A 26,782-nucleotide genomic window follows, 5' to 3' on the forward strand; every position below is an offset into this window, starting at 1 on the left:
GGGAACTGACAGAGGGCAACCCATCATATGGTGGACGCAGCGGAGTCCTATGGGCATCGTGCCTGGTATCGAAACACGGGGGGGGGCTCTCAGGTAAGAATTCCCTGGGGACCCGGAGGGGTTGGCCAAGGACCAGTTCAGCTGGGGAAACCCCGAGGTCTTCTTTAACCGCAATCCCACCAAAACCCACAGAAGACGGTCAACCCAGTCGCCATCCGTTAAGGAAGCCCGGAGTGACCTTAAGTGACCGGTGAAACCGCTCGCGCATCCCGTTAGCTTGCGGGTGGTATGCTGGACCTTGACCCCCAGGCCGTCAGCCATAGCAGACCAAAGCTCAGAAACAAACTGGGGGCCCCTGTCCGAGGTAATGTTAGCAGGGGGGCCGAAACGCGAAACCAACGTTGACAAAAATGCTCTGGCCACCGTCACCGCTGTCGTGGATGCCAGGGGTACCATCTCCGGCCACCTGGTCGTGCGGTCCACCACAGTAAGATGCGTGAAACCCTGTGACTGCAGCAAGGGACCAACCGTGAACGTGATCGAAACGCCTACCGGGGACACGGAAAGGTTTGAGGGGTGCCTGCGTGTGCCGGTGGATTTTCGAGCGTTGGCATAGGATACAAGCCGCCGCCCATTCTTTCATCGTTTTGCGAAGGCCCGGCCAAAAGAACCTGGCGCTGACCAGCTTGACCGAGGCCCGGACGTCGGGATGAGAGAGGGCATGCACCAAGTCAAAAACACGACGCCACGAAAGGGGAACCACCAGGCGGGGGTGACACACCGGGGTGTCCTCCACTACGAGGCCCGTTTTCGTTGACTGAAGGGCAAGGACGTCCGGGTCAGCATGTTGCTCGGCGGACATGGCAGCGTAGTTGAAGCCGACATACTCCGGGGAAACCAACACACGTGAGAGACAGTCAGTGACGTGATTGGACTTACCAGCCACATGCTGAATGTGGGTGGTAAACTCTGAAATGGCCGCCAACTGGCGCTGCTGGCGTGCGCTCCATGGGTCAGAGACCTTGGACATCGCAAACGTCAAAGGTTTGTGGTCAACGTACGCAGTAAAGTTGCGACCCTCGAGGAAAAAACAAAAATATTGTGTTGCGAGGTGCAGGGCCAGCAACTCCCTGTCAAAAACACTGTACTTGCATTCAGCATCCCGGAGCGTACAACTGAAAAAGGCGAGCGGTTGCCAGAGACCTGAAACCCGCTGTTCCAACACCCCACCCACTGCCACGTCGGACACGTCGGTGGTCAACGCGATCTCCGCCGACGGAAGCGGGTGGGCCAGCAGGGCTGCGTCAGCCAGCGCAGACTTGGCTGCGGAAAACGCCTGGACGCGTTCTGGCAGCCAGTCAACAGGATCTTTGGCTGTTTTACCTTTTAAGGCAGCATAGAGCGGCTGTAGCAGATGGGCAGCTCTGGGGAGAAAGCGGTTGTAAAAATGTATCATCCCCAAGAACTCCTGCAACGCTTTAACCGACGTGGGACGCGGAAAAGCCGAAACGGCCTGGACTCAGTCGGGCAACGGAACCAAACCTTCAGCAGAAATGCGGTGCCCAAGGAAATCCAGAACAGGCGACCCAAACTGGCACTTGGAAGGGTTGATGATCAGGCCGTACGCTGCCAAACGCTGGAAAACCTGGCACAGATTGGACTCGTGCTGGCTCGCTGAGCAGCTGGCCACCAATATATCGTTCAGATAAACAAAAATGAACGGCAGCCCACGCAAAACGGAGTCCATCAGCCGCTGAAAGGTCTGGGCGGCACCTTTCAGGCCAAATGGCATGTGCAAAAACTCGAACAAGCTGAAGGGGGTAATGACAGCGGTTTTAGGAATGTCTTCGTCGCGCACGGGAACTTGGTGATACCCCCACACCAAGTCAATTTTAGAAAAAATCGAGGTTCCGGCGAGATTGGCAGAAAAATCCTGAATGTAGGGGATGGGGTAAGGGTCATTCTCCGTGGCATTATTTAAACGGCGGAAATCTCAGCATTGCCGCCACCGACCGTCTGATTTGGGCACCATGTGAAGCGGAGAGGCCCATGCACTGTTCGAATGCTGTACAATGCTAAGGCGCTCCATGGCTGCAAACTCTTACCGAGCGAAGGACAGTTTCGCGGGGTCGAGGCGGCGAGCACGTGCGAACACCGGGGGCCCGACCGTGGGAATATAGTGCTCAACCCCATGCTTCGTTACCGTGCTAGAGAAATTAGGGACAGACAGCGATGGAAACTCTAAAGGCAAACGCTGAAAAGCATCCCCGGAGGACTCTACATTAGCCCGAATCAGGGGCTCGGTGGCCCGAGTAAAACAGGGTAGCGAAGAAAACGAGAGAGCATCAATTAAATGTCTGTTAGCAACATCGACAAGCAGTCCATGAGCACACAGAAAATCAGCACCTAAAATAGGTACAGAGCTAGCGGCAACAACAACCCGCTGGCGGGTCCGTTTCCCTGGACCGTGAAAGCGCAAGGTGGCAGGCAGCGCCAAAGCGCTGATGGTAGAAACAGATGCTCTTTCTGCGGTGCCAGCGTGTAGCAATCCCTGCCATCAGCAAGCGGGCGGATGCTCCGGGGGAGGCAGGGGGAGGCAGGGGGAGGCGTGGAAGGTGCCGCCGGTGGGTCCATAGCCAGGGCGTGAACGTCGAAAGTGCGGCTAGCCAGGAGAATGCGATCCGCTTCTTTAGCCAGGGAGCGATAATCCTTCGGAGGCAGAAGTTTGCGAGGTGGGCGAAGAGGAACCCCCCCGTCATCCAGCCCGAGCAGCGATAGCATGTTCTCCATGAGCTCAAGAGCAGTACCGCCACCCAAGCCTGACAGGTTGAGGAGCTTTTCGGCTCCTTCAGCGTAGGAGAGGGCATAGCGCCGAAGAAGCAGCTCTTTAAGGGCAGCGTATTTCCCTTTGGCAGGTGGGTCCCGGAGGAGCGTCATCGCGCGACGGGTGGCCAGCGGGTCGAGCGAGGCCACCACATGGTGATACTTTGTATCGTCTGCCGAGATGCCGCGAAGGGCGAACTGAGCCTCCACGTGTACGAACCATGACGGGGGGTCATGGAGCCAAAAGTCTGGCAGTTTCAGCGCCACAGCAAACGTAGCTGCAACAGGAGGCGGAGGTCCGGCGGCCGCTGATGCATCCATAGCGGAGTCTGCGTTATCTTCGGCCCGTAGCATGCTCGAGTCAGGGTCACCAATGGAGGTGGAGGTAAGCATCAACGACACAGAGCTCTCAGTTCTCACTCCTTCTTTATTCCTCTCCAACATCAACTGCACATATCGCGCCACAAAACACAGGAACACACTTCGTTAACACTGGGTGTGAGTGGAGCCCTCTAGTGGTCCACCACAATATTATGCTTTGTATGTTGTTCAGTATTTTTCTATGCAAAACAAGAGGAATTTCAATACACAGCAGTATATTCACAGTTGAAACCAGATATTTACATACACTTTAGGGAAAAAACATAAAAACGTTTTTTTTCTGTTAAACATCAATTTAGAGTAAACCTGTTTGTTTTAGATAAATAAATATTGAAAGATCTTTTGAATTAGTTAAATGTCAGAATAAAGAGAGAGAGAGCTGTCTCTTTTTTATCACTTTCATCAAATTTAGGAGTACATATACACTAAGTTTCTTGTTAATTAATAAGATAACTCCAGACGATTCCATTCTGAGCTTCTGATAGGTTAGTAGAGTCCATGGGAGTAAATTGGTGACACACCTGTGGATGCATATAAGACACACCCAAAACACAGAGCCTGTTTCTTTGTCATGGGAAAATCAAGAGATATCAACCAAAACACCAGGAAAAGAATTGTGGACCTCCATAAGTGTGGCTCAATTTTGAATACAATTTGGGTGCCATTTGCAATTAAGAAATACATACAATTTCTCTCTTTACTTTTAAATTTAACAAATATGTTGTTTTATATTTATCAATCTAAAAAAATAAACATTTAGTCTGATTTGATGTTTTACAATTAAAAAAGTGTTTGTGTTTTTATCTGAAGAGTATGTAAATATTAGGGGTGCAACAATACACAAAATTCACGGTTCGGTTCGGTTCGATAATTTGGTCACATGGTTCGATATTTTTTCAATACAAAAAAAAATGTTCATGTCTTTTTAATTTATCATTTATTAAAATTATAAATATATATTTTAACTCAAAAGTACAGTTTTTAAATTTAATGTTGCTGAAACAACAAAATAAAAATCTGTCTGATCTTTGGAAAATCACTCATCTTTGGAAAAGAGACTTTATTTCAGAGAAATAGCTCTTTCCAAAATAAAAGCTATACTATACGCTTCTTCTGGGCTATATTCTCAGCAGCATATTAAACATATCAGGTCCCCATAAGCAGACTAATGTGCTAACGGCTGTCTAAATGACTCGGGTAAAGTTTGTAGCATGCTTGCTTGTTGTTTTTGTCTGCTTCCACTTGTCTTTGCGCTAGGATGATGTCGGCGTAAATGTGCTGTCATATTCGTTGTGTTCCCACTAGTGCTGTCAGCGTTAATCTCATTAAAATGACAAATCTCCGTTAACAAGTTACCGAGGATCGCCCCGTGCATGGGGCTGGACGGCGTCAATGCGTTAACAAGCTAACTGCGCTAACGCACTAGTTCCCACAAATTGACCATTGCGTGGCACATCCGACATACTGTTTTACTTTTGTCCATGACACACTTTTTTTTTTTTTTGTGTCCATGACGCACTTACTATCGGGGTCATGCTTCACATGAAAACCAAGATAGTTCCAAATGCCAGACCTGAATGAGGGTGGGGGAGATTCAGTTTCGGGTAGCGTTGAGGGAGTTGCCATGTTGCAATGAGCTTAGCTTCTGTCTTGCTAGCTTGTGCTGCACTCAGTGGATCTACACTCGACAGTGCAGCCTAGGCGGAGTACTCGAATGCAGATCCACTGAGCGATCAACACAGACAGCATCGTCAGAAGAAAAGTTGACAAAACAAATAAAAAATGTTGTATTGTTCAATACATATGCGTACCAAACCGAAAGCACTGTATCGAACGGTTCAATATCGATACAAGTATCGTTGCACCCCTAGTAAATATCCGGTTTCAACTGTATATTTGATGATGTTGGTGTTTGGCTTGATTGTCAGCACAAAGAGGGAGAGAGAGGAACAGAGAGGGAGATGGAGAGGAGAATGAGGACAGAACAGAGATGGAACAAGAGCCAGGTGAGACAGACCTTTTACTCAAAAGGTTGTTTGCCAAAACTCATCAGAACATGTATTTAGTACCTTTCTGAATCTAAATAGTGTACTTTGGTAGAATTAAAAAATAAGTGTAGTGCAGGTCTATAATGATTTTTAGTGCTACTATCATCTAGTTTTGATTCTGGTTCTGTCTTGGTTAAGTCCTAAGTAGTCCTGATTTTGAACTGTTGTAGTCCTGTTTTACTTCCAGATCAGTTCTGGGTTCTGGTTGAATTGGGGTTTAGTCCTCGTGTCTTGATACAGCCCCGATTTTGTTCTGTCTTGCTGCTTAATTAAAAAACTAGTTTAAGGTGTCCTGCATATGTGATATATATTTTTTTCCTATATGAGGTCATTCTTTTTTGAACAAAACTCAAAACACAGCCTAATAAATCTTTCAGTCAGCCCCAACCCCCACATGCATACTACCCTTTAGGGCTAAGCCCCGGGTGTATAAAATGTCTGGCTCTGCCTCTGGAGTCAACAGTATCCATGACACACAACGTAACGTTCTATAATGTGTCATGCGCAAAAGCGTCAGCTCTAAGAGCCGTGCTTAGAGAGTGCTTTGTAGTGAATCAGAGTCGACTCCCATTGAGCGAGAGCCGGCTCCTCACTTAATTTCCTTTCGCTGTTCAGCTCTCACACAGTGGCTCAGCTATGCTCCAATCCCTCCATATTGTGGCTAATCACATGTGAGGATATAGGATAATATCATTATGTGAAAAACAGAGAGGGTGAGAGATGCGACAGTCGAGTGGAGCGTGCATCTGTCCTCTCAGTAAGTGAGTGAGACAGTAGACAGCAGTGAGGAGGGATGTGCGAGTGCTTCGCAAAAACACATATATATGGCTGACACCCGTAAACGAAGCAGCATCTGACTGCAGTTTAAAGACTTTTTTTGTCTCAGTCTTGGTGTTGGTTTTGGTCTCGCCTGGACTTGGTCTTGGTCTTGTCTTGGTCTCGATACCCTCTGGTCTTGGTATTGTCTTGGTCTCAGTTTAGGCAGTCTTGACTACAAGTCTAGTAAATATGCTTCCTGTTTCTGTGACTGCTGCTGTTCAGCTTGGCGGGTTTAGAGTAGGAAGTATGACGTGAGTGTCTCAAGTTTCTCAGGAAGCAAGCTGGCACAGCTGTAAGCAGGTGTTTTTATGACACTCCAATCAGCAGCAGGTGACTGACTCGTCATCAGCGTGGTTCCAGCAGACCTAACCAGGTGTGCCCAACCTCTGACTTTATCCCAGCTGTGACAGGCTCCATGTTGCTCAGAGAAATTGGTTTGTGGGGCAACAATCATGTCAAAGGGTATGTCTGGAAGTAGTCAGGGTGTGGCATTGAGACTGAACTCAGCTTTTCACAATATGTGTTTAATTCATGATTTACCAGCTCTGCATGGGAGGACCAAGGAGAGCTGTCTCCCTCTCTCTGCTGTCCGAATGTAGCCTAACGTAGCTCAGTGTTTCATCTCTGCCCAGAATCTGCATTTCCTTCTGTTCCTCATCGTGATCTCCCTCGTCCCTCTGTGCGTTCGTCTTTTTAGTGTTTCCCTACTTTCGCTGATCATCCTGTGAATCCAGGATTAAAGCTATTTGTGAGTTTAGTTCTGCCTGAGAGTCCTGCATTTGGGTCCCACCCTAGCTTTCTTCACGCAGCGTTTTATGACAATATATGAAAATTAGTAACAAAACAGAACTTTTTCATGATATTGAGATTTATTGAGATTATCTAGTGTATGTGAGTTCTGTTTGTACTCTTTGCATGATAACTGTGAGGTCTTTGTACTGCAGACTGAACCAGGGCCAGGAGACTAAGAATCAGGCCAAAAGCTTCTCAGCTGAAGGACGCAGAGAGGACACTTTTGTATAGGAATTTCTTTTATTTATGTATTAATCACATTATTTTATTGTATGATGCCTTGGTGCTACTGGATTTAAACATGTTTCACACTCATACTGTAAGACAAATGGTGGGGCTATAGTAAGGAAGTTGGGGGAAGCAGACAACTCCACAGGTAGAGTCTTTTGTCTCTTCGAGGACTCTGGGAGGTAGCAAGGGAGTGTAAACCTTAAGGTGTGAAACAGCTGTGTACTGCCTTTTGTTCCTGGAGAAGGTATTTAACTGAGAGCCATGTTAGGCTTGGGTGAGACTCTGCTGACCGTTTGCCCCGTGATCATGCAGGCTCTCCACCAAGCTTCGGTTTTCTGTTCTTTGTTTGTGATTAAAGAATGTTAGCTATCGCTCACCGCTCGTCAGCAGGCTTTATTTAATGGAAAACTTCCACAGCACTTTCCATCAGAATAAATCAGGATCAAAGTTCACAGTCACATGACAGTTATTCAGAGCTCTGACTTGGATTACAAAGACCTCAAGATGATCTACCTGCCACATACCAAACCAGAGTTAGTGGGATGTTGTTACAGAGCACCAAGCAGGAAAATACATTATTTCAAGAAAAAACAGAAATGGTATTAAATGAAGACATTTTCCTCCTGGGAGACTGTACCATTGACTGAATCAAAGAAAAAAAAAGGACAGGACAAATTTTGTCTCTGATTTTTTGTTTTTGTGGTCTGACCCAGATCAGAGAGGAAAATAAAGTGTGACAATCCACATCAATGTACATCGATCACATCTGCACAAATAATCCAGAGCTCTGCTCCAAAACAAGCCCGGTCAATCAGTCAGTGATCACAAGCTCATCACTGCCACTGTACGAACAAGATTCCTCAGAGGCAGGAACACACAAACAGATCCCCGATGTGAATGCTTCCTGTTCACTCATCATCACAGTCTTGGGCTACGTTCACACTGCAGGTCTTAATGCTCAATTCCGATTTTTTGATCAAATCCGATTTTTTTGTCTGCTTGTTCACACTACAGATATAATGCGACAGCAAACGCGTTCTAGTGTGCACCCTCAAAGCGGCCTGCATGCGCAAAAGAAGATGTCACACACAACGCGCTCTGTTTAGACCCAGACCAAACAGTATTGTTTGACTGATGGCCCTTAATATAAAGACTTCGGACTTTACGTTTCCCAATTTTTGCTTTAAGTTATTTTGTTATTTACATAATAATGTAAATAACCTAATAATTATCCTTATTGCTGTTTTAGAGAGGAGCGGCGCTTCAAAGGATAGTTGCAGATTTCTGTCAGAATCTGCAGATTATACAGTACACATAAAATGTTCACGTTGTCTTCCCAACAGTTTCACTAACATCTACACGGGATGTCTTCTCGGGTGCTTCTCCGGCGCTGATAATTGGCGTCTGTCTTGTGTCAGTGACGTAAAAGACAGATTTAATGCGACATGACCATTCAAACAGCAGTCGCTTTCTAAAACATCGGATATACAGTGGGGCAAAAAAGTATTTAGTCAGCCACCGATTGTGCAAGTTCCCCCACTTAAAATGATGACAGAGGTCAGTAATTTGCACCAGAGGTACACTTCAACTGTGAGAGACAGAATGTGAAAAAAAAATCCATGAATCCACATGGTAGGATTTGTAAAGAATTTATTCGTAAATCAGGGTGGAAAATAAGTATTTGGTCAATAACAAAAATACAACTCAATACTTTGTAACATAACCTTTGTTGGCAATAACAGAGGTCAAACGTTTACTATAGGTCTTTACCAGGTTTGCACACACAGTAGCTGGTATTTTGGCCCATTCCTCCATGCAGATCTTCTCGAGAGCAGTGATGTTTTGGGGCTGTCGCCGAGCAACACGGACTTTCAACTCCCGCCACAGATTTTCTATGGGGTTGAGGTCTGGAGACTGGCTAGGCCACTCCAGGACTTTCAAATGCTTCTTACAGAGCCACTCCTTTGTTGCCCGGGCGGTGTGTTTTGGATCATTGTCATGTTGGAAGACCCAGCCTCGTTTCATCTTCAAAGTTCTCACTGATGGAAGGAGGTTTTGGCTCAAAATCTCACGATACATGGCCCCATTCATTCTGTCCTTAACACGGATCAGTCGTCCTGTCCCCTTGGCAGAAAAACAGCCCCATAGCATGATGTTTCCACCCCCATGCTTCACAGTAGGTATGGTGTTCTTGGGATGCAACTCAGTATTGTTCTTCCTCCAAACACGACGAGTTGAGTTTATACCAAAAAGTTCTACTTTGGTTTCATCTGACCACATGACATTCTCCCAATCCTCTGCTGTATCATCCATGTGCTCTCTGGCAAACTTCAGACGGGCCTGGACATGCACTGGCTTCAGCAGCGGAACACGTCTGGCACTGCGGGATTTGATTCCCTGCCGTTGTAGTGTGTTACTGATGGTGACCTTTGTTACTTTGGTCCCAGCTCTCTGCAGGTCATTCACCAGGTCCCCCCGTGTGGTTCTGGGATCTTTGCTCACCGTTCTCATGATCATTTTGACCCCACGGGATGAGATCTTGCGTGGAGCCCCAGATCGAGGGAGATTATCAGTGGTCTTATATGTCTTCCATTTTCTGATGATTGCTCCCACAGTTGATTTTTTCACACCAAGCTGCTTGCCTATTGTAGATTCACTCTTCCCAGTCTGGTGCAGGTCTACAATACTTTTCCTGGTGTCCTTCGAAAGCTCTTTGGTCTTGGCCATGGCGGAGTTTGGATTCTGACTGTTTGAGGCTGTGGACAGGTGTCTTTTATACAGATGATGAGTTCAAACAGGTGCCATTCATACAGGTAACGAGTGGGGGACAGAAAAGCTTCTTACAGAAGACGTTACAGGTCTGTGAGAGCCAGAGATTTTCCATGTTTGAGGTGACCAAATACTTATTTTCCACCCTGATTTACGAATAAATTCTTTACAAATCCTACCATGTGAATTCATGGATTTTTTTTTTCACATTCTGTCTCTCACAGTTGAAGTGTACCTCTGGTGCAAATTACTGACCTCTGTCATCATTTTAAGTGGGGGAACTTGCACAATCGGTGGCTGACTAAATACTTTTTTGCCCCACTGTATATTGGATACTGTATATACCACATACGAAAGTGACCCAGATTGGATTTGAAAATATCAGATTTGTGCCGTTCACACTGTCATACCATGATCGGATATGGGTTGCATAGGGTAAAAAAAATCGGATTTGATGCACTTTCGCCTGCAGTGTGAACGTAGCCTTAGTGACATGACCAATCAGTGCTGAGAGATGAATCACACAATAACCTCAACAAGGATCAGATCCAAGACGCAGGAAATACAAGAGTACCTCAGACCCACGCTGAAGAGCTACAAATGCAGTTTTCTGTTTTGGTAAAATATTCATCAAGGCTTATTTTTATTGTTATTAGTATTATTATTATTGTTGCACGAAGAGAGGATGCCCCGTGTTTATGACCCCTGTCAAATGATTTATGACAGATGAAGTAACAAAAGTTTATGAATGTCATAAAATCACGAAATTCAGAACTCTGTAATAATGAATAATCATATCCCCCAAAAATTATGATAATGAAAACATAGCAATGGAACAGCATGATGAATAAGATGTTTGAGATAGAAATGAAAACTATGGAATAATAATTCAGAACGGGGTGCAGCTGTCATTTAAAAAAAAAAAAAAGAGGTCTACTTATGAAACTTTATTCTTATCCTTTCAAACTATGTCAAATTTCCATGTTATGCTTTTTTTTTGTTGTGTGTGTGTTATTTTCTATAGAAACTCTGTGTGTATAATCATGTATATTTGATACATAAAATATTTAATCTTGTATTTGTCTATTTTGTGGTTATTGAATATAAATTCGTCACGTCTTCCTGATAGACAGATGGCTGAAACAAAAGCCACCAACGTTTAAATAAGAAAACTCCAAGAGGAGACGAGCAGCACTGAGTCTGCATGCAAAACAAGAAAACCCAACAGCATTCATATTTGCTCTTTCACAGGTGGATTTCTAAAGCCAAGTTCAGTGCTGCTGTATACACTCTCAGATGGAAACACCGATGAATCTACAGATTCACAGATTTCATTAGACCATCTAAGTCTTTAGATTTTGTTGTTTTTTTGTTTTACATTTTCCAGTGAAAGCACAGTGCAGGAACTCCAGCAACACTTAAGGGAAGATGAACAACTTTAATAATTGACCAACGCGTTTCAGCTTGTGGCCTTCATCAGGGTCATCACATTCGGCCACAAGCCGAAATGCGTTGGTCAGTTATTAAAGTTGTTCATCTTCCCCTAAGTGTTGCTGGAGTTCCTGCATTGTGAATTATTTCATCCTCTCCGTGCACCTTGGAACTAGGTGAAGTTGTGCCAGAAATTTTTGCAGTGAAAGCACAGTGACATGGGAAGATATTTTTCTTTAGTGATGTTACTGCAACAATCTCAAATACTTCTGAGATTTTATGGTCAAACTATTTGATTTTGTGGCCTTTCTCTGATGATGCAAATGTCAGGACCAAGAATCATTCAGGGTTAACAACACAGGAGAAAACAGTTGATGTAACTGTCCCTGAGACAGTTAAATAAAGGTGTTTGTTTTATATGTTTCTGTGATAAATTCATGTTTAATTTAGTTCATTTATTTGTTGGAAAGTGTTAAACATGTCTTAGATAAGATAGTAAAAAGGATAACATTAATTAAAAACTTAAAATGAACTTAAAACTTAAAATACGTGATTACAAAATAAGCACTTTGTTAAAGCTGTAAAGTTTGTTTGAGGTAGAGTTTGTAATTGTCTCATGACCAGAGTTTAGCTGAGAGCACAACCATGGCATTGTAGGTCAGAACTAACATGGGTACAGAGCTACAGATGCAATGATATGCTGAAAGCGTTGCTGCTGAGTGTAGTTCACACCTTCTTACACATACTGATGTCGCAGAGTTTTGCTCAAATGGTCTGATCACATCATTACAAACGTGTGTGTTCAGTATTGAGTTGCTGTGTGTGAAAGGTGACAGCTGTGTTGGAGTTGTGTTCACATTTTTCCAGTGCAAGTGTGAAATGTATTTAGTGACTGAGTTTCAATTCAATTTTATTTATATAGCGCCAAATCACAACAACAGTCGCCTCAATGCGCTTTATATTGTACCGTAGATCGTACAATAATAGATACAGAGAAAAACCCAACAATCACATGACCCCCTATGAGCAAGCACTTTGGCGAGAGTGGGGAGGAAAAACTCCCTTTTAACAGGAAGAAACCTCCGGTAGAACCAGGCTCAAGGAGGGGCGGCCATCTGCTGCGACCAGTTGGGGTGAGAGAAGGAAGACAGGACAAAGACATGCTGTGGAAGAGAGACAGAGGTTAATAACAGGTATGATTCAATGCAGAGAGGTCTATTAACACATAGTGAGTGAGAAAGGTGACTGGAAAGGAAAAACCCAGTGCATCATGGGAATCCCCCGGCAGCCTACGTCTATTGCAGCATAACTAAGGGAGGATTCAGGGTCACCTGGTCCAGCCCTAACTATATGCTTTAGCAAAAAGGAAAGTTTTAAGCCTAATCTTGAAAGTAGAGATAGTGTTTGTCTCCCAAATCCAAACTGGAAGCTGGTTCCACAGAAGAGGGGCCTGAAAACTGAAGGCTCTCCCTCCCATTCTAATTTTAAATACTCTCGGAACAACAAGTAAGTCTGCAGTGCGAGAGCAAAGTGCTCTAATAGGGTGATATGGTACTACAAGGTCATTAAGATAAGATGTGATCTGATTATTTAAGACCTTGTATGTGAGGAGCAGGATTTTGAATTCAATTCTGGATTTAACAGGAAGCCAATGAAGGGAAGCCAATACAGGAGAAATATGCTCTCTCTTTCTAGTCCTTGTCAGTACTCTTGCTGCAGCATTTTGGATTAACTGAAGGCTTTTCAGGGTTTTTAGGACATCCTGATAATAATGAATTACAGTAGTCCAGCCTGGAAGTAATAAATGCATGAACTAGTTTTTCAGCATCACACTGAGACAGGATATTTCTGATTTGTAGTCTGTAGCTTGCCATCACCAGTGTGTGAATGTGTGTGTGAATGGGTGGATGACTGGATATGTAAAGCGCTTTGGGGTCCTTAGGGACTAGTAAAGCGCTATATAAATACAGGCCATTTACCATTTTACCATTTTACAGATGTTGCGCAAATGGAAGAAAGCAGTCTTACATGTTTGTATAATATGTGCATTGAAGGACATTGAACGGTTCAGAAATACTATAATAGTGATGGGTCGGTCGCGAACGAAATGGCTCTTAGAGCCGGATCTTTGACGTGAACGACGCGAGCCGGCTCCTTATCGCGAGCCGTGGGGTTTTTTTTTTCTTTCTCTCACCCTCTCTCTGGCACTTTTTTTCCGCTTCACTCAGCATGTGGGCCTTGTGCTTTACGCTGGGAAGAGGGGGGAGGGTTGGTAGTTACACTCAGTAGAGCAGGAACAGAGCAGGAGGGAGAGAGAGAGAAAGAGAGCCAGGGACAACAACATCACATTAGAAAGGTATAGTAATCATCCACAACTATTTTCAGTTACAGATGATAAAGGATTCAGAAAGTTTATTCATGCAGGTCCATATGACAGAGAATATGCATGTTCTTTTTGTTTTCATATTATAATTTATATTTATTTGTGTTGTGGTTTGCAGTGTTTTGTGTTTCTGAAGAGCCTGAACAACCTGAGGAGCCGGTTCGGAGCCGGAAGAGCCGGTTCGGAGTCGAAAGACCCGGATCTTTTTAGTGAGTCGAACCGAAAGAGACGGTTCTCTAAAAAGAGCCAGAAATCCCATCACTATACTATAATAATGTGGACCTCCGGCCCTTTACCGCTGGAGGCCTCCGTAAACACTCCAGCAACAACAAACGCCGCCGCTCGCCTAACCAATCCTTTCGCACGCTGTCTGTAACGTCACATCCCGTCAGCGCGCTGGGCTGGGTTAGTCCTCCATCTTGGCTAGCGTAGCGGCTAACGGTGAGGCTGCCGTAGAGGATGAGGAGACCCTGACTGAACCGAACCGGCACCGTGTCCCCGAGCCAGAAGCCACCACACGCCACCGGACAGGCTCCGCGTACGCGCACACCCGGTAGTGCCGGGCTGCTAGCAGCTAGCCGCCAGCAAAGAGGAACTGGTGCTCCGGTTCCGTTCGGGTCGATGTCGGTTACAGAAAGCCGGACAAGAAGCCGAGACGAGCCAAGCCGGGACAGATAACCCGCCCGGCGTGCAGCCAGGACCGGGGCCGGTGATGCTGCGTGGGAACCTGCTTAGGTAAACTCAGGCTGACGTCACGCAGGTGTTCCGGAGCGGAGCGGGGGCTTCATGACCGAAACTAACGACCCTGGCTCACTGTGACCCTGGAACATGTCCGCCAGGACCCCGCTGCCCACCGTGAACGAGCGGGACCCCGAGCACGTGAGTGCGCGTATGTTTTTCGTTTGGAAAAGTTAGACAACAACAAACAAACAGATCAGTGAGTTACTTAGTTTCTAGTTCAGTTTCTATTTAATAAAACTGTTTGTTTACTGATAAATGTAAATAACATACTCGTGACTGCAGAAATCTGACCGCTGACCTTTGACCACTGCTAATATTACCAATATATGGTTTGCATCACGGGGTTACCTTAAGCTCAGACTTCATCATTAAATAGGTGAACATCCTCCTGAGTGAGCAGCTCCAGTGTTTCTAATGCCAAGAGACATAATAAAAACATCCCAATAAAGCGCAGATGTAGGTGCTGGGATGCGATATGGCAACCTTGCTTCTGTCAGTCTGCCCCAGGGCAGCTGTGGCTACAACTGTGGTTTGCCTGCACCAGTGTGTGAATGTGAGAGTGAACGAATAGTGGAATTGTAAAGCGTTTTGGGTGCCTAGAAAAGCGCTATAGAAATGCAATCCATTGTTATTATTGTTATTATTATTATCATCATCATCATGATCACTGATGTCATGTCAGTGAGCATGACGTTATGTCACTGGGCGCTGCGATGTCATGTTAGTGAGCGTTGATGTTATATCAGTGAGTACTGTGATGTTCTTTATTCTTCATCATTTTGACCTATGATTTTGGGATATGTCCACAATCCACTGCTACCAGGTGCTTGCTGGATAAAAGGGTTGGAACATGAACAGATACTTTGAGCTGGGACCATGCTCCATGCTGACTGTGTGTTTATTTCCCAGCATGCCTCGGTGGACGATGGGCGCAGCGAGGTGCCATCCCGCTCTGTCCGTTCCGCCCGCTGTAAAAACTCGTCGGCGTCTGGCACAGACGAGTCACCGCATGTGGGAAACTACCGGCTGCTGAAAACCATCGGGAAGGGAAACTTTGCCAAAGTGAAGCTGGCTCGACATATCCCAACAGGATGGGAGGTGAGATGAGTCCCGGGGACCGCTGGGAAATATCCCAGACCCCTACAGAGCACTGATCACCTGTGTGTGTCTGACAGGTCGCCATCAAGATCATCGATAAGACCCAGCTGAACCCCAGCAGCCTGCAGAAGGTGAGCACTGTCACCTGACAGGAAGTAATGTGCTCACAAGTGTCGCAGCAGAAATTACACTGAAATGGTTCAAATTATTATTATTTAGAAAGAGTCAGGCTGAAGCAGAGAACGGTGTTTTGAGGTTTACCTGAGCAGGAAACATGAAAACACTCATCTGGAGCTGGTTTACTGACTCGCTGCTGAAGTTCAAGGAAAAACGTGTTTTTAATATGTGATTCTGCCATCAAATCTCAGCCTGTGCTTTGTGCAGACTACCAAACCTGTGGTCACAGATCATACATGCGTCCTTAGTCTGACCTCACCTGAGCTCACCGCTCAGAATTCACCCTAAAAAAATAAAGCTAGACTAACGTCTGACAGTAGCCCGACTCTCAGTGTTCTTAATGGCGCAGGGAGCTGACGTTCATCATAATTCACATCAAGATGATGACCTTTCATTTGGATGTTTTCAGGCTGGTCTGAAACAGTCAGGTGTTATAGGTGAGTTGACCTGATGTACCTTCAGTTGCAAGTGTCTGCGTGCTGCTGGGATGATTTTAATCAGGAATGGTTTTTACAGGAGCCGTGCTGAGGCATTGATGTGATTTTTAACGTTATAATTATTGATCATTGTTCCGTAATCACACAGCTCACTTTGGAAAAAAAAATGGTTAGAGCGCTGCGTCATCTCTCACACACAGCTGACCTCTGAAAGACAGGAACTTTGTTTCGTACCAAACTGTTCCCATCGTTCTTGATGACGTCTGTGATTTATCCTGGCGTTCCTGACGCTGTCTGTTTCCTGTCTGTGTCTCAGCTCTACAGGGAGGTCCGAATAATGAAGATCTTAAATCACCCGAATATCGGTGAGTACCTCCTCACGTCATCACTGCACCTGTGTGACCGACCAGAGTTGCTCAGATGCCATATTTGTAATTTTCCTGGGGTTAAACAGGTGAGGGGCAGAACCTCGTCACACTGCTGTTTCATATCACCTCGCTCCTTCTATCAGGTGGTTCATGACTTTGTTTTTCTTTGCTGCGATCAGTTTGGTTTCTGTTTCTGCTCTAAGAGCCTCAGTACAAGGGAAGTTCTCTGCACTGAGCCTGAGTTCAGTGCAGAGAACTCCCCTTGTACTTCATGGAAGTACAGCCTGATGGCTTCACGCAGGGTTCAGATAATGTAAGAGAGCGAGCTGAGCTCTCTTACATTATCTGAACCCTGTCTGTCTGTGTGTGTATACACATGTACGTGTTTGCAGTGAAGCTGTTCGAGGTGATTGAGACGGAGAAGACTCTGTACCTAGTGATGGAGTACGCCAGCGGAGGTTAGTTCTTCATATATTTTAAACCAATCAGAGGCTGGAACAGGTGTGACCTTTGAACCCTGTGTGTGTGTGTGTGTGTGTGTGTGTGTGTGTGTGTGTGTGTGTGTGTGTGTGTGTGTGCGCGCGCAGGTGAAGTATTCGACTACCTCGTAGCTCATGGTAGGATGAAGGAGAAGGAGGCCAGAGCTAAATTTAGACAGGTAACATGTACACATGCACACACTGCCGTTACCATGGTAACACATTGGCAGTACTATCCATCGCATAATACCCAAGTGTTTCAGGTCCGTGTGTGTCTCTACAGATTGTGTCTGCAGTCCAGTACTGCCATCAGAAGCACATCGTTCACCGAGACCTCAAGGTAACGCCCCGGGCGGTTATTCTGAAGCCCCACCTAAACTTTATATGAGAGGTCTGCAGGTGTGGAATCACCTTCACATCTGAAATTTAACGTTTTCAGGTGTTTTTGATTTCCTCTTCTGAAGTTATCAAACTGTATGTAAAAATGGAAGCAGCTCCCTAAAAGCTGCATTCTCTCTGATGTCTAGCATCGGGGGTGATTCTTCTGGTTGTGGGAAAGTGAGAAAGTGAGCGTCCTGCTCGGTGATCCGTTTCCTGTCAGGTCCTGTTAAAGACGGATAGGAGCAGGAAGGAGGGAGGGTTCAGAGCGGGGCTAACATCGGACGCCCCTACAGTCATCGCATAAATTTAAAAACAGCAGGAGGATGAAAACGCTCGAGGCGTCGGACTAACTGCAGTATTTTATTTTCTCTCTGGTTTTATTTTTCGTTTATTAGTGTAGGAATAAGTTAGCACTTAGCATTAGCTGCTCACCTATTTCCATGTTTTGATATACAGGCTGCAGTCATGTACAGTGAGCCAACCACTCTGACTCTCCATGTTAGCTCCTACAACTGTATTACTACAGAGTGTAGTTACACACACACACACACAAACACACACAGGCTGACTTTGAAGCATTGAGGTTTTCCTCTGTTTTAGAGAGCTGAATCCAGCTTATGTCTGCATTGTGCTTACTGTCACAGTGAACAGGTGTTTGCCTTCACTCCAGCTATAAACAGGCTTCCATGTGTTCCTAACAAATGGTCTTTGCTACTCTGCAGGCAGAGAACCTCCTCTTGGACGCCGACATGAACATAAAGATCGCAGACTTTGGATTCAGCAACGAGTTCACCGTTGGAGGAAAACTGGACACCTTCTGTGGGTCTCCTCCATATGCTGCACCTGAGCTCTTCCAGGTACGCACAAAGGCGTCTGTGGTGTGTGTGGTTTTCTGTGAAGCTGCAGAGTATAGAGTGTGTGTGTATTTGTGACGTATGCTTGTGCGTGTTTGTTTCAGGGTAAGAAGTATGACGGTCCAGAGGTGGATGTGTGGAGTCTCGGGGTGATCCTCTACACGCTGGTCAGTGGCTCTCTGCCGTTTGACGGGCAGAACCTGAAGGTGAGGAGCAGGGAGGTCTGAGGATGTCCTGCAGCATCAGGACATGACAGTGATTGGTGTGTGTGCAGGAGCTGAGGGAGCGCGTGCTGCGAGGGAAATATCGAATCCCCTTCTACATGTCGACGGACTGTGAGAACCTGCTGAAACGCTTCCTGGTGCTGAACCCGGGCAAGAGAGGAACACTGGAGGTGAACCACTACATCAGCAATATAATCAATACATCATCTGTACATAATCAATACATCATATATGCATAATTCAGTTCAATTCAGAGTGAAGGATAAACAGATGAAAACAAAAACATGAACTAAAAACCTATCGACTTGGACGAGGGTGCAGGAAGTAGGGCTGTGCGATATGACCAAAATCTCATATCCCGATATAAGAATTCTATCGTCCCAATAACGATATAAATCACAAAAATGTAACATTTTCTGTAAATTCTGTGAATCTCGGGCAGCTCAACTTGCGTGAAGTGTTTCCAGCTGCGTGTCATGTAGCTGGAGTCGAGTGTTTTAACCGATGCATGAAACGATACATTTTTAGACACAAGTTGTAACGGCCGCCGTTTTCTTTGTGAGTATTTATTACACAGCGTGCTGCGGGGAAAAGCCTGTTCTAACGTTTGAGTCTAAGGTCTATTTTTTAGCACCTGGCGGCTCTTTTTTACTTCTCATCCATAAATAATCTGCTCTTTCACGTGATTCAGTTTATTTTGAAAAGTCTCAACAGGATCTTGAGCTTTATTGTGAAAGGTTTATGTGGAACATAAACAAGCGGACACGCGATGGTGTTACCGTCGTTGTTGCTAACCATAACGCATAAAAACAGGCGCTTGTTTGTCCATAGTGTGGTTATATTAAATATAAGAGAAATAGAGAACTTTAAGAAATTAATATAGCCACTACAGTGACCATCAAAACGATGAAAAAATATTGCCGTAAACAATTTATTTTGCGACACCACGAAACAAACGATAGTGTAAAATGAAACGATAGACGTTTTTATATCGTCATCCGATATATATCCTTATATCAAACAGCCCTAGCAGGAAGTGCACAACGCTGACTCGTTTCAGGTTTTTACTTTAAGTCTCTGAAGCCACTTTGGCATCTTTCATGTTTCAGTTCAATTCAATTTTATTTATACAGCGCCAAATCACAACAACAGTCGCCTCAAGGTGCTTGTAGACCCTACAATAATACATACAGAGAAAACCCAACAATCATATGACCCACTATGAGCAAGCACTTTGGTAACAGTGAGAAGGAAAACCCCCTTTTAACAGGAAGTAACCTCCGACAGAACCAGGCTCAGGGAGGGCTGGGGGGAGGAACACAGGACAAAGACATGCTGTGGAAAAGAGCCAGAGATTAATAACAAGTATGATTCCGTGCAGAGGGGTCTATTAGCACATAGTGAGTGAAGAAGAAACACCCAGTGCATCATGGGATTCCCCCAGCAGCCTACACCTATTGCAGCATAACTAAGCAAAGATTCAGGGTCACCTGATCCACCCCTAACTATATGCTTTAGCAAAAAGGAAAGTTTGAAACCTAATTTCAAAAGTAGAGATAGTGTCTGTGTCCTGAATCCCAACAGAAAGCTGGTTCCACGGAAGAAGGGCCTGAAAACTGAAGGCTCTGCCTTCCATTCTACTTTTAAATACTCTAGGAACAAAAAGTAAGCCTGCAGTGCGAGAGCCAAGTGCTCTAATGGGGTGACATGGTACTACAAGGTCATTAAGATAAGATGGGGCTTGATTATTCAAGACCTATGTGAGGAGCAGGATTTTAAATTCTGGATTTAACAGGGAGCCAATGAAGGGAAGCCATTATAGGAGAAACATGCTCTCTCTTTCTAGTCCCTGTCAGTACTCTTGCTGCAGCATTTTAAATCAACTGGAGGCTTTTCAAGGGGTCTTTAGGATATCCTGATAGTCTATACATCTCTGTCCTCTGTCATGTGCTGCTTAATGTTGAAGAATCTGTCTTGAGGTGCGACTCGGTATAGATAGAACGGCACCTTCCTGTGCTTGTCTACAATGTAGCTTGCCATCGCCAGTGTGTGAATGGGTGAATGACTGAATGTAGTGTGAAGCGCTTTGGGGTCCTTAGGGACTAGAAAAGCGCTATACAAATGCAGGCCATTTACCATTTGTCAGAAACCTGATTACCTAATTATGCATTGGTGTCATGAGCTGCTGGTTACTGTGGCAGCTTGGGTCTGTTTTCATGTTTCCACTCAGTTTGAACTGAACAACGCGCACAGCTGACTGAACTTTAGCCTGATTACAGGAATCAGCTAATCGTGGACTGTGTGTGTGTGTGTTTCCCATTCTTACATATGATGAATGGTGTGTGTGTGTGTGTGTGTGTGATCACAGTTCCGTGAGCCTCCTTGAATGCTGGTGTGACACAGTTTGATCTTTAGCATCAGAAACATGATATCTGTAAAAATATTGGCTCCTTTGTTGCCATGAAATGTTTACTCTGTTGGTCCTGTGACATTAGCACAGAGTGAGATGACATCATTACACCACAGCTCAGGTCCCTCACACAGGACAACAATTACTGGGTCCTAGTCAATATAGCCATGATAAATAATCAGTACAGCAGTGATAGTGAGGGTACTAATTATGTACTGAATATCTGTTTATAATGACTAACCCTCACCGGGTAACACGTTACCTGAACGTTACGTTGTTTCTTTTTTCAGCAAATCATGAAGGATCGGTGGATCAACAGCAGCTCTGATGAAGACGAGATGAAACCCTTCATCGAACCAGAGCTGAACATCAGAGACGAGCAGAGGATCGGTACACACACAGACACAGACGCACACACATAGACGCAGACAGACACACACTGACTGTCAGTATTGATCTCTCAGACCTGATGGTGGGGATGGGCTACTCCAGAGATGCAATCACTGATTCGCTCTCCAAGATGAAGTACGATGACATTACGGCCACCTACCTGCTGCTGGGACGCAAGACCGTGGAGGTAAGTGGTTACAGTGGTGACAGCAGGTAACGTTGGCAGGTGTAACAGGTGTAGCTGTGTCTGTGTTTCAGGTGGAGGCCAGCGACTCCTCCCTGCTCAAACCGCGGCCGTCTAGCAGCAGCCAGTCTCCGGCGCACGTCGCTGCCCCACGTAGCTCCTCCTCCAAACAAAGGCGATACAGCGACCAAGGTAAACGCCTACTCTTACACTGGGACCTGGCTCCAACCCATGGCACACTAACACCTCCTTCTTCCTCTCCTCCTCAGTGTGTTCTGTCATGGCTCCTCCCACCAGGAGTCAGGCCACCACGTCAGCAGAGTGTGAGGTGAAGCTGGAGGGCAGAAGTCAGAACACGAAGTCCATTCCTGTGGAAACAGGAAGTCCTCTGCTGGGGAGCGCCAACAACCCCAATGTGGCCGATATCCCAGAGAGGAAGAAGAGCTTAGCCACACCCCCTGTGAGTGACACTGCAGCTTGCAGATGAGCTTTGGTTGTGCTTTTCAAAGCTCATGTCCACCTACTACGTCTCAGTTATTGGTTGATTATTGTCTATGGTCTTCACACTTTTCATTGGCTGTGTGTCACAGGGCGGGTCCTCCAGCATGACGAGAAGGAACACGTACGTGTGCAGCTCTGCGGAACGCCATGCTGCAGTCCATAACGGCAGAGACGGCAGGTACAGTCGCCAGGTGAGTCATGCCTGCTGATCCGTACGCTTTGTATCTAACTTTTACCATCCTCCACACAGCGCAGTGACCACGCCCCCCCAGCGATCAGGGGGTGGAGCTTCCACTCACAGCGTCAGCAGCGGAACAACTCCTCCCGACAGGCTTCGTTTCCCTCGGGGGACGGCAAGTCGCAGCACATTTCACGGTGGTCAGCTCCGAGAGAGACGCACTGCCACCTACAATGGCCCCCCTGCTTCCCCCACCTTGTCACATGATGCTGCACCACTTGGCCAATCACGGGCCAGAGGCTCCACCAACCTCTTCTCCAAGCTCACCTCCAAATTCACACGCAGGTATGTAACAGCGAGGCATCATGGGAGGTTTACCGGGCAGCTGACAGGTGGCGCTGTAACGACCAGCACCAGACCCTCCAGTGTTTTCTTCTTCTGCTACAACTAACTCTGCTTTCTTCCTCCCTTGCTTCCTTCTGCCTTTCCTTCTTCCTTTCCTGCTGCATCCATGTCACCTTTTTGCTCTTGCTTCCTGTGTCCTTGCTGTCAGAGGGCTCTCAGAGCTTGAGAGGAACGGCAGAGCTGAGGGCTCCAGGTGAGTCAGATGATGTCATCATCTCTTTATTGTGATTGGTTTGGAGTGTTGACGGTAAACACAGAGACTTTCCAATCAGAGAGCAGCATGTTTGTCAGCTGATACTCTTCTGTCCATCTGCAGCCGTAACATGTCGTCGGAGCAGAAAGAGGAACCTGCGTGCCCCGCTGCTCCTCTGCTGAAGGATGCCAAGCCTCGCTCGCTGAGGTTCACGTGGAGCATGAAGACCACATCCTCTATGGAGCCACTAGACATGATGCGCGAGATCAGGAAAGTCCTTGATGCCAACAACTGCGACTACGAGCAGCCCGAGCACTTCCTGTTGCTCTGTGTCCATGGAGATGGCCACGCCGACAGTCTTGTCCAATGGGAGATGGAGGTGTGCAAGCTGCCCCGCCTCTCACTCAACGGCGTCCGCTTCAAACGGATTTCAGGAACGTCCATCGCCTTCAAGAACATTGCTTCCAAGATCGCCAACGAGCTCAAACTGTAGCCGCGCAGGTACGTGCGACCTCATTGGCTACTGATTACTGGATGCTGATGTCACAGGTTGCTCTGATGATGATGACCTCTTTCTATGCACAGGGTTTCCCGACATCCTGTCAACAGCAGGGTCAGCAGTTTGTCACTGCTCCGGATCAACAGACTTGACAGCTGCAAAGCATCCTGGGAAGACATAGGAACTGTACTGCTGTTTTATTTTTGAAAGAGCCTAGCCTGACCCCTGGAGCCTGGCAGAGAGGGCTGGGCTTGTGGACAGTTCAGTGTTTGTGAATGTAGATATTTTCATTAGTTTTGTACGTGTGAGCGGTCAGCTGGTTCACCTGTGTCTCATTAAACACCTTGAACGCAGCTCAACTTCCTGTGTGGCGTCTCTGTTGAGCTAGAGGGGCCACACCCCTGTCTCACTGTAAGCTGAGATCACATGACAGGCCTGTGTCTCGATTTAAAGGAGCCTTTGTTTCCTGCTGGTTTCCAAAATAAAAGCTGCTGAAAACCCTAAGAGTAAGTCCAGTCCTGTGGAAACAGGAAACCCTGGGAGTGTTTCAAACGGGTGTTGGCGCTGATGGAGGCTGGTGGGCGGGTCAGGATTCATAGCCAGTTCATGGTCGGTGAACATTTTTCTTTAACTGAGACGGAAAGGTTCACATCCTGGTTAGAGCAACGCATGTCATGCACATCTGTGACAGCGCAGCCACAGCTGTACATCCAGGTGTGTCATGACATCTAGGTCACAGCTCACTTCCTGTAACCACAGGAAGCCCGCCTCATGGTTTTTAGCCCACGTGATGTTCAGGGGGGCATAAGGGGCGGGCGGAGCCAGATGAAGTCCAGATGTGCCTGCAGACCGAGCTCAGTCGTGTTTTCGGGTCGTTTTCGAGCACCTGGAGTTCACTGTTGGTCTCCATAGAAATGTGAATATAATCTCACCTGGATAACCTCAGCAGGAGTCGGAGATACGGTACGTGCACGCTTTGTACGCACGACTGAGTTAAATAAAGGTCCAGCTGTTGGGTGGTGCTGGGCGAGTGGGGGTGTTGTTATGCCGTACCACAGCGTACCTGTTACATCATCTCAAAGGTGGAATGTTACAGGTTAAAATCTCGGTTTGTGTTTGAAGTGCGTCTGAAACGAACTGCCACCGCTGCGTGATTAGCTGCACTAATCCTACCGACTGGGGCAGGAACACACATGCATTGCCTGCTTCAGCACCACTGGTCGGCTTGCGGTGAGGGGGTGGAGTCCTGTGACTCTGTGGAGGGTCAGCTGGATGTAGCTGGTGACCATCAGAGAGATGGAGGTGCTGCTCAGGACTTAAAGCAGATGCCAATCAGGGAGCAGATTAGGCATAAAGTGTGCGTGCAGGGTGAAAACTGTGAACTCAGACATGCATAGCAGATTCTTGCTTCACAAACACTGGAAGGGTTACAATGACAACAGGGTTACCCACACCCTGCTTACTGGGGGAAAAATACTGTGTGTATCTGACACGGGGGAGGGGATGTTATGGCGTGGGCTTTGGCGTCTCAGCAGCATGAAGTATAGAATAGAATAATCCTTTAATTGTCCCACAAGAGGAAATTTGTTTGTAACAGCAGCCAGAAAGACACATATACAACAAACAGTACACAGAACAGAAACATACACAATTTTTCTTTCATATTTACATCAAGGACAATGGTTACTATAAACAGAGTACTGTACAGTTATTAAATAAAATTAACTACAGATAAGAGGCAAACCAGGTTGTAGTGCGAATCGGTTGATTAAATGATTGCAGTTACAGTGCAGATGTAAACATCTATGATTGTTGGGAGCAGTTTTGATTGTACAGTCTGACAGCTGCAGGCAGGAAGGACCTGCGGAAACGCTCCTTCGTGCATCTAGGACAGGGGTGTCGAACTCCAGGCCTCGAGGGCCGGTGTCCTGCAGGTTTTAGATATTATCCTGTTTCAACACACCTGAATCAAATGATCCAGCAGTGAGCCTGTGCTGTCCTGTAATTTAGCCATTTGAATCAGCTGTGTTGGATTAAGGACGCATCTAAAACGTGCAGGACAATGGCCTTCGAAGCCTGGAGTTCGACACCTGTAATGTAGGATGTAGCAGTCTGTCACCGAAGGAGCTCTGCAGTTCAGCAACATTTACATGCATGGGGTGGGAGACTCTGTCCATCAGAGATGTTATTTTGGCCAGAGTCCTTCTGTCTCCCACCACCTGCACTGGGTCCAGGGTGCATCCCAGAACAGAGCTGGCTGGTACAGAGCGGGTACAGAGCTGTACTCTCTCACACTGAGCTCCACAGAGCAGATGATGGTGAGCAAAGCAAACGGTAGCAGCAGCCCAAGAAATGAGATTTTCATAAAGTCAGTGAGCTGATCTCAGGCCAGCGGAGCAGCTTTTCACTGATTAAATCCAAACAGGAGCAAAGAGCCTCAAACCAGCAGCAGCTGAAACACAGCATGTGGTCCTCAGGAACTCACTGACTGCAGAGGATTTTCATCCAAGTATTGAAAACTTTACATTAAAGTGTTTATATTTAAAACGTGTTGTCTGTCCAGTTACTTTAGAGCCTGTAAAAGTAGAGAACTGAGTGTAAAAAATTTAATTTCTGAACAGTTGGTGCAAAACTTTATTAAAGCTGAGAGTCTGAAGTTCACTTACAGACGAGACGGCAGAGTGAAGGCCTTACCTTTACTCCAGGGAGAAAACGGTTCCTTCATCAAGTCCAAAATTCCTCCATCCACACAGTCACACACATCCTGACACCATCAGGAGTGCCCAGCTGATTAGTGGGTGTAACAAAGGTCCCCACGACTCCAAGGGTGGTGTCAATGTGGCGAGTCTTATTTTTTTCACAATGTGCAACTCTGCTGTCCATCTCTCTGGGCCCCGAAGGCAAATGGTTCTTATATCACACTTTTCTACTCCCGGAGCTCTCAAAGCACTTTATACAGCATGTGAGGGCAAAGGCAGGAAGTGAACTGACAACACAGTAGAGCCCGCCACATTCCCAACCCACGACATCATGAGCCAGCTCTCAGGTTGGATCTCTCGCTGTGTCACCATCACTACGGACCCATACAGGTGGGGCAAAAAGGCCACTTTAAAGTCTTGAAGAAATGCTGGAAATATGAACATTTTAAGGTACACTACCTGTCAGTCAAAGAGGCCATGCCCCTGATAATAGAAACAGTGGATGTGTAAAAACATTCTCCCCTCGTGCAGCTGTTATGGGGCAAATTATTTTGGTATCAGGCTGTAAATATGTTTAGCACGGGAGTCTCTGAGGACTGATTCAATGCTGCCTCTGCTGAATGCTAGAGGAACTGCAGGTTTAGAACTTCAGCTTCATGCTTAAGCAGAGGTTAGCTTGGCCTGAACTTGAACCATTGTTGTATTTAATGTTGAATAAAAGCCACGGGAGGTCAGGAGATCTGAGGAGAAGCTGCCCAGGTGTACGTACTGCAGCGTCAGCCACACGTTGCACAACCCGAGGTTACACTTTGGGTTTCTTGTAGAACATTCAGCTGGACTCTAACCAGGATTCAGCTCTCAAGGTTAGGAGCACGTTTGGAGATTAA

General features: G+C 46.2%; 2 protein-coding genes and 1 pseudogene across 4 annotated transcripts in view; 2 read left to right on the forward strand and 1 right to left on the reverse strand.

Moving 5' to 3' along the window:
- Positions 1–350: 350 nt before the first annotated feature.
- LOC120724620 lies at positions 351–14,507 on the reverse strand (annotated as a pseudogene).
- LOC120724830 (MAP/microtubule affinity-regulating kinase 3-like) lies at positions 13,989–23,549 on the forward strand. Of its 3 annotated transcripts, XM_040017278.1 has the most exons (19): positions 13,998–14,556; positions 15,328–15,516; positions 15,594–15,647; positions 16,447–16,495; positions 16,891–16,956; positions 17,086–17,156; positions 17,261–17,317; positions 18,081–18,215; positions 18,317–18,418; positions 18,487–18,606; positions 21,137–21,236; positions 21,311–21,423; positions 21,495–21,612; positions 21,690–21,880; positions 22,011–22,099; positions 22,172–22,444; positions 22,653–22,697; positions 22,821–23,198; positions 23,283–23,549. In XM_040017278.1, the coding sequence occupies exons 1-18, from the start codon at positions 14,506–14,508 to the stop codon at positions 23,188–23,190; spliced, it is 2,193 nt and encodes a 730-aa protein (XP_039873212.1). In that variant the 5' UTR covers positions 13,998–14,505; the 3' UTR covers positions 23,191–23,198; positions 23,283–23,549. The 3 variants fall into 3 exon arrangements, 2 of the variants coding, with proteins under 2 accessions (XP_039873212.1, XP_039873214.1); XM_040017280.1 differs by lacking the exon at positions 22,653–22,697; XR_005694006.1 differs by lacking the exons at positions 18,487–18,606; positions 21,137–21,236; positions 21,311–21,423; ... (5 more) ...; positions 22,821–23,198; positions 23,283–23,549 and having other exon boundaries at positions 13,989–14,556; positions 17,241–17,317.
- A 127-nt stretch (positions 23,550–23,676) lies between these two features.
- Positions 23,677–26,782, forward strand: part of LOC120724827 (NACHT, LRR and PYD domains-containing protein 14-like) — a 42,003-nt gene continuing 38,897 nt past the window's right edge. Inside the window, exon 1 of the mRNA XM_040017272.1 lies at positions 23,677–24,159. The gene's annotated coding sequence lies outside the window, so the exon portion shown is untranslated. The remainder of the gene's footprint in view (positions 24,160–26,782) is intronic.

This window comes from Simochromis diagramma, unplaced genomic scaffold (genome assembly GCF_900408965.1).
Source record: "Simochromis diagramma unplaced genomic scaffold, fSimDia1.1 OVJJ01000802.1, whole genome shotgun sequence".
NCBI lineage: Eukaryota > Metazoa > Chordata > Actinopteri > Cichliformes > Cichlidae > Simochromis > Simochromis diagramma.

What these genes read in the sequence shown, in the direction of transcription:
- LOC120724830 (XM_040017278.1), top strand. Translation starts at nt 14,506, where the DNA reads ATGTCCGCCAGGACCCCGCTGCCCACCGTGAACGAGCGGGACCCCGAG. An exon ending in ACCCCAGCAGCCTGCAGAAG is followed by an intron (nt 15,648 to 16,446) that starts GTGAGCACTGTC and finishes TCTGTGTCTCAG; the next exon opens with CTCTACAGGGAGGTCCGAAT. An exon ending in GATGGAGTACGCCAGCGGAG is followed by an intron (nt 16,957 to 17,085) that starts GTTAGTTCTTCA and finishes GTGCGCGCGCAG; the next exon opens with GTGAAGTATTCGACTACCTC.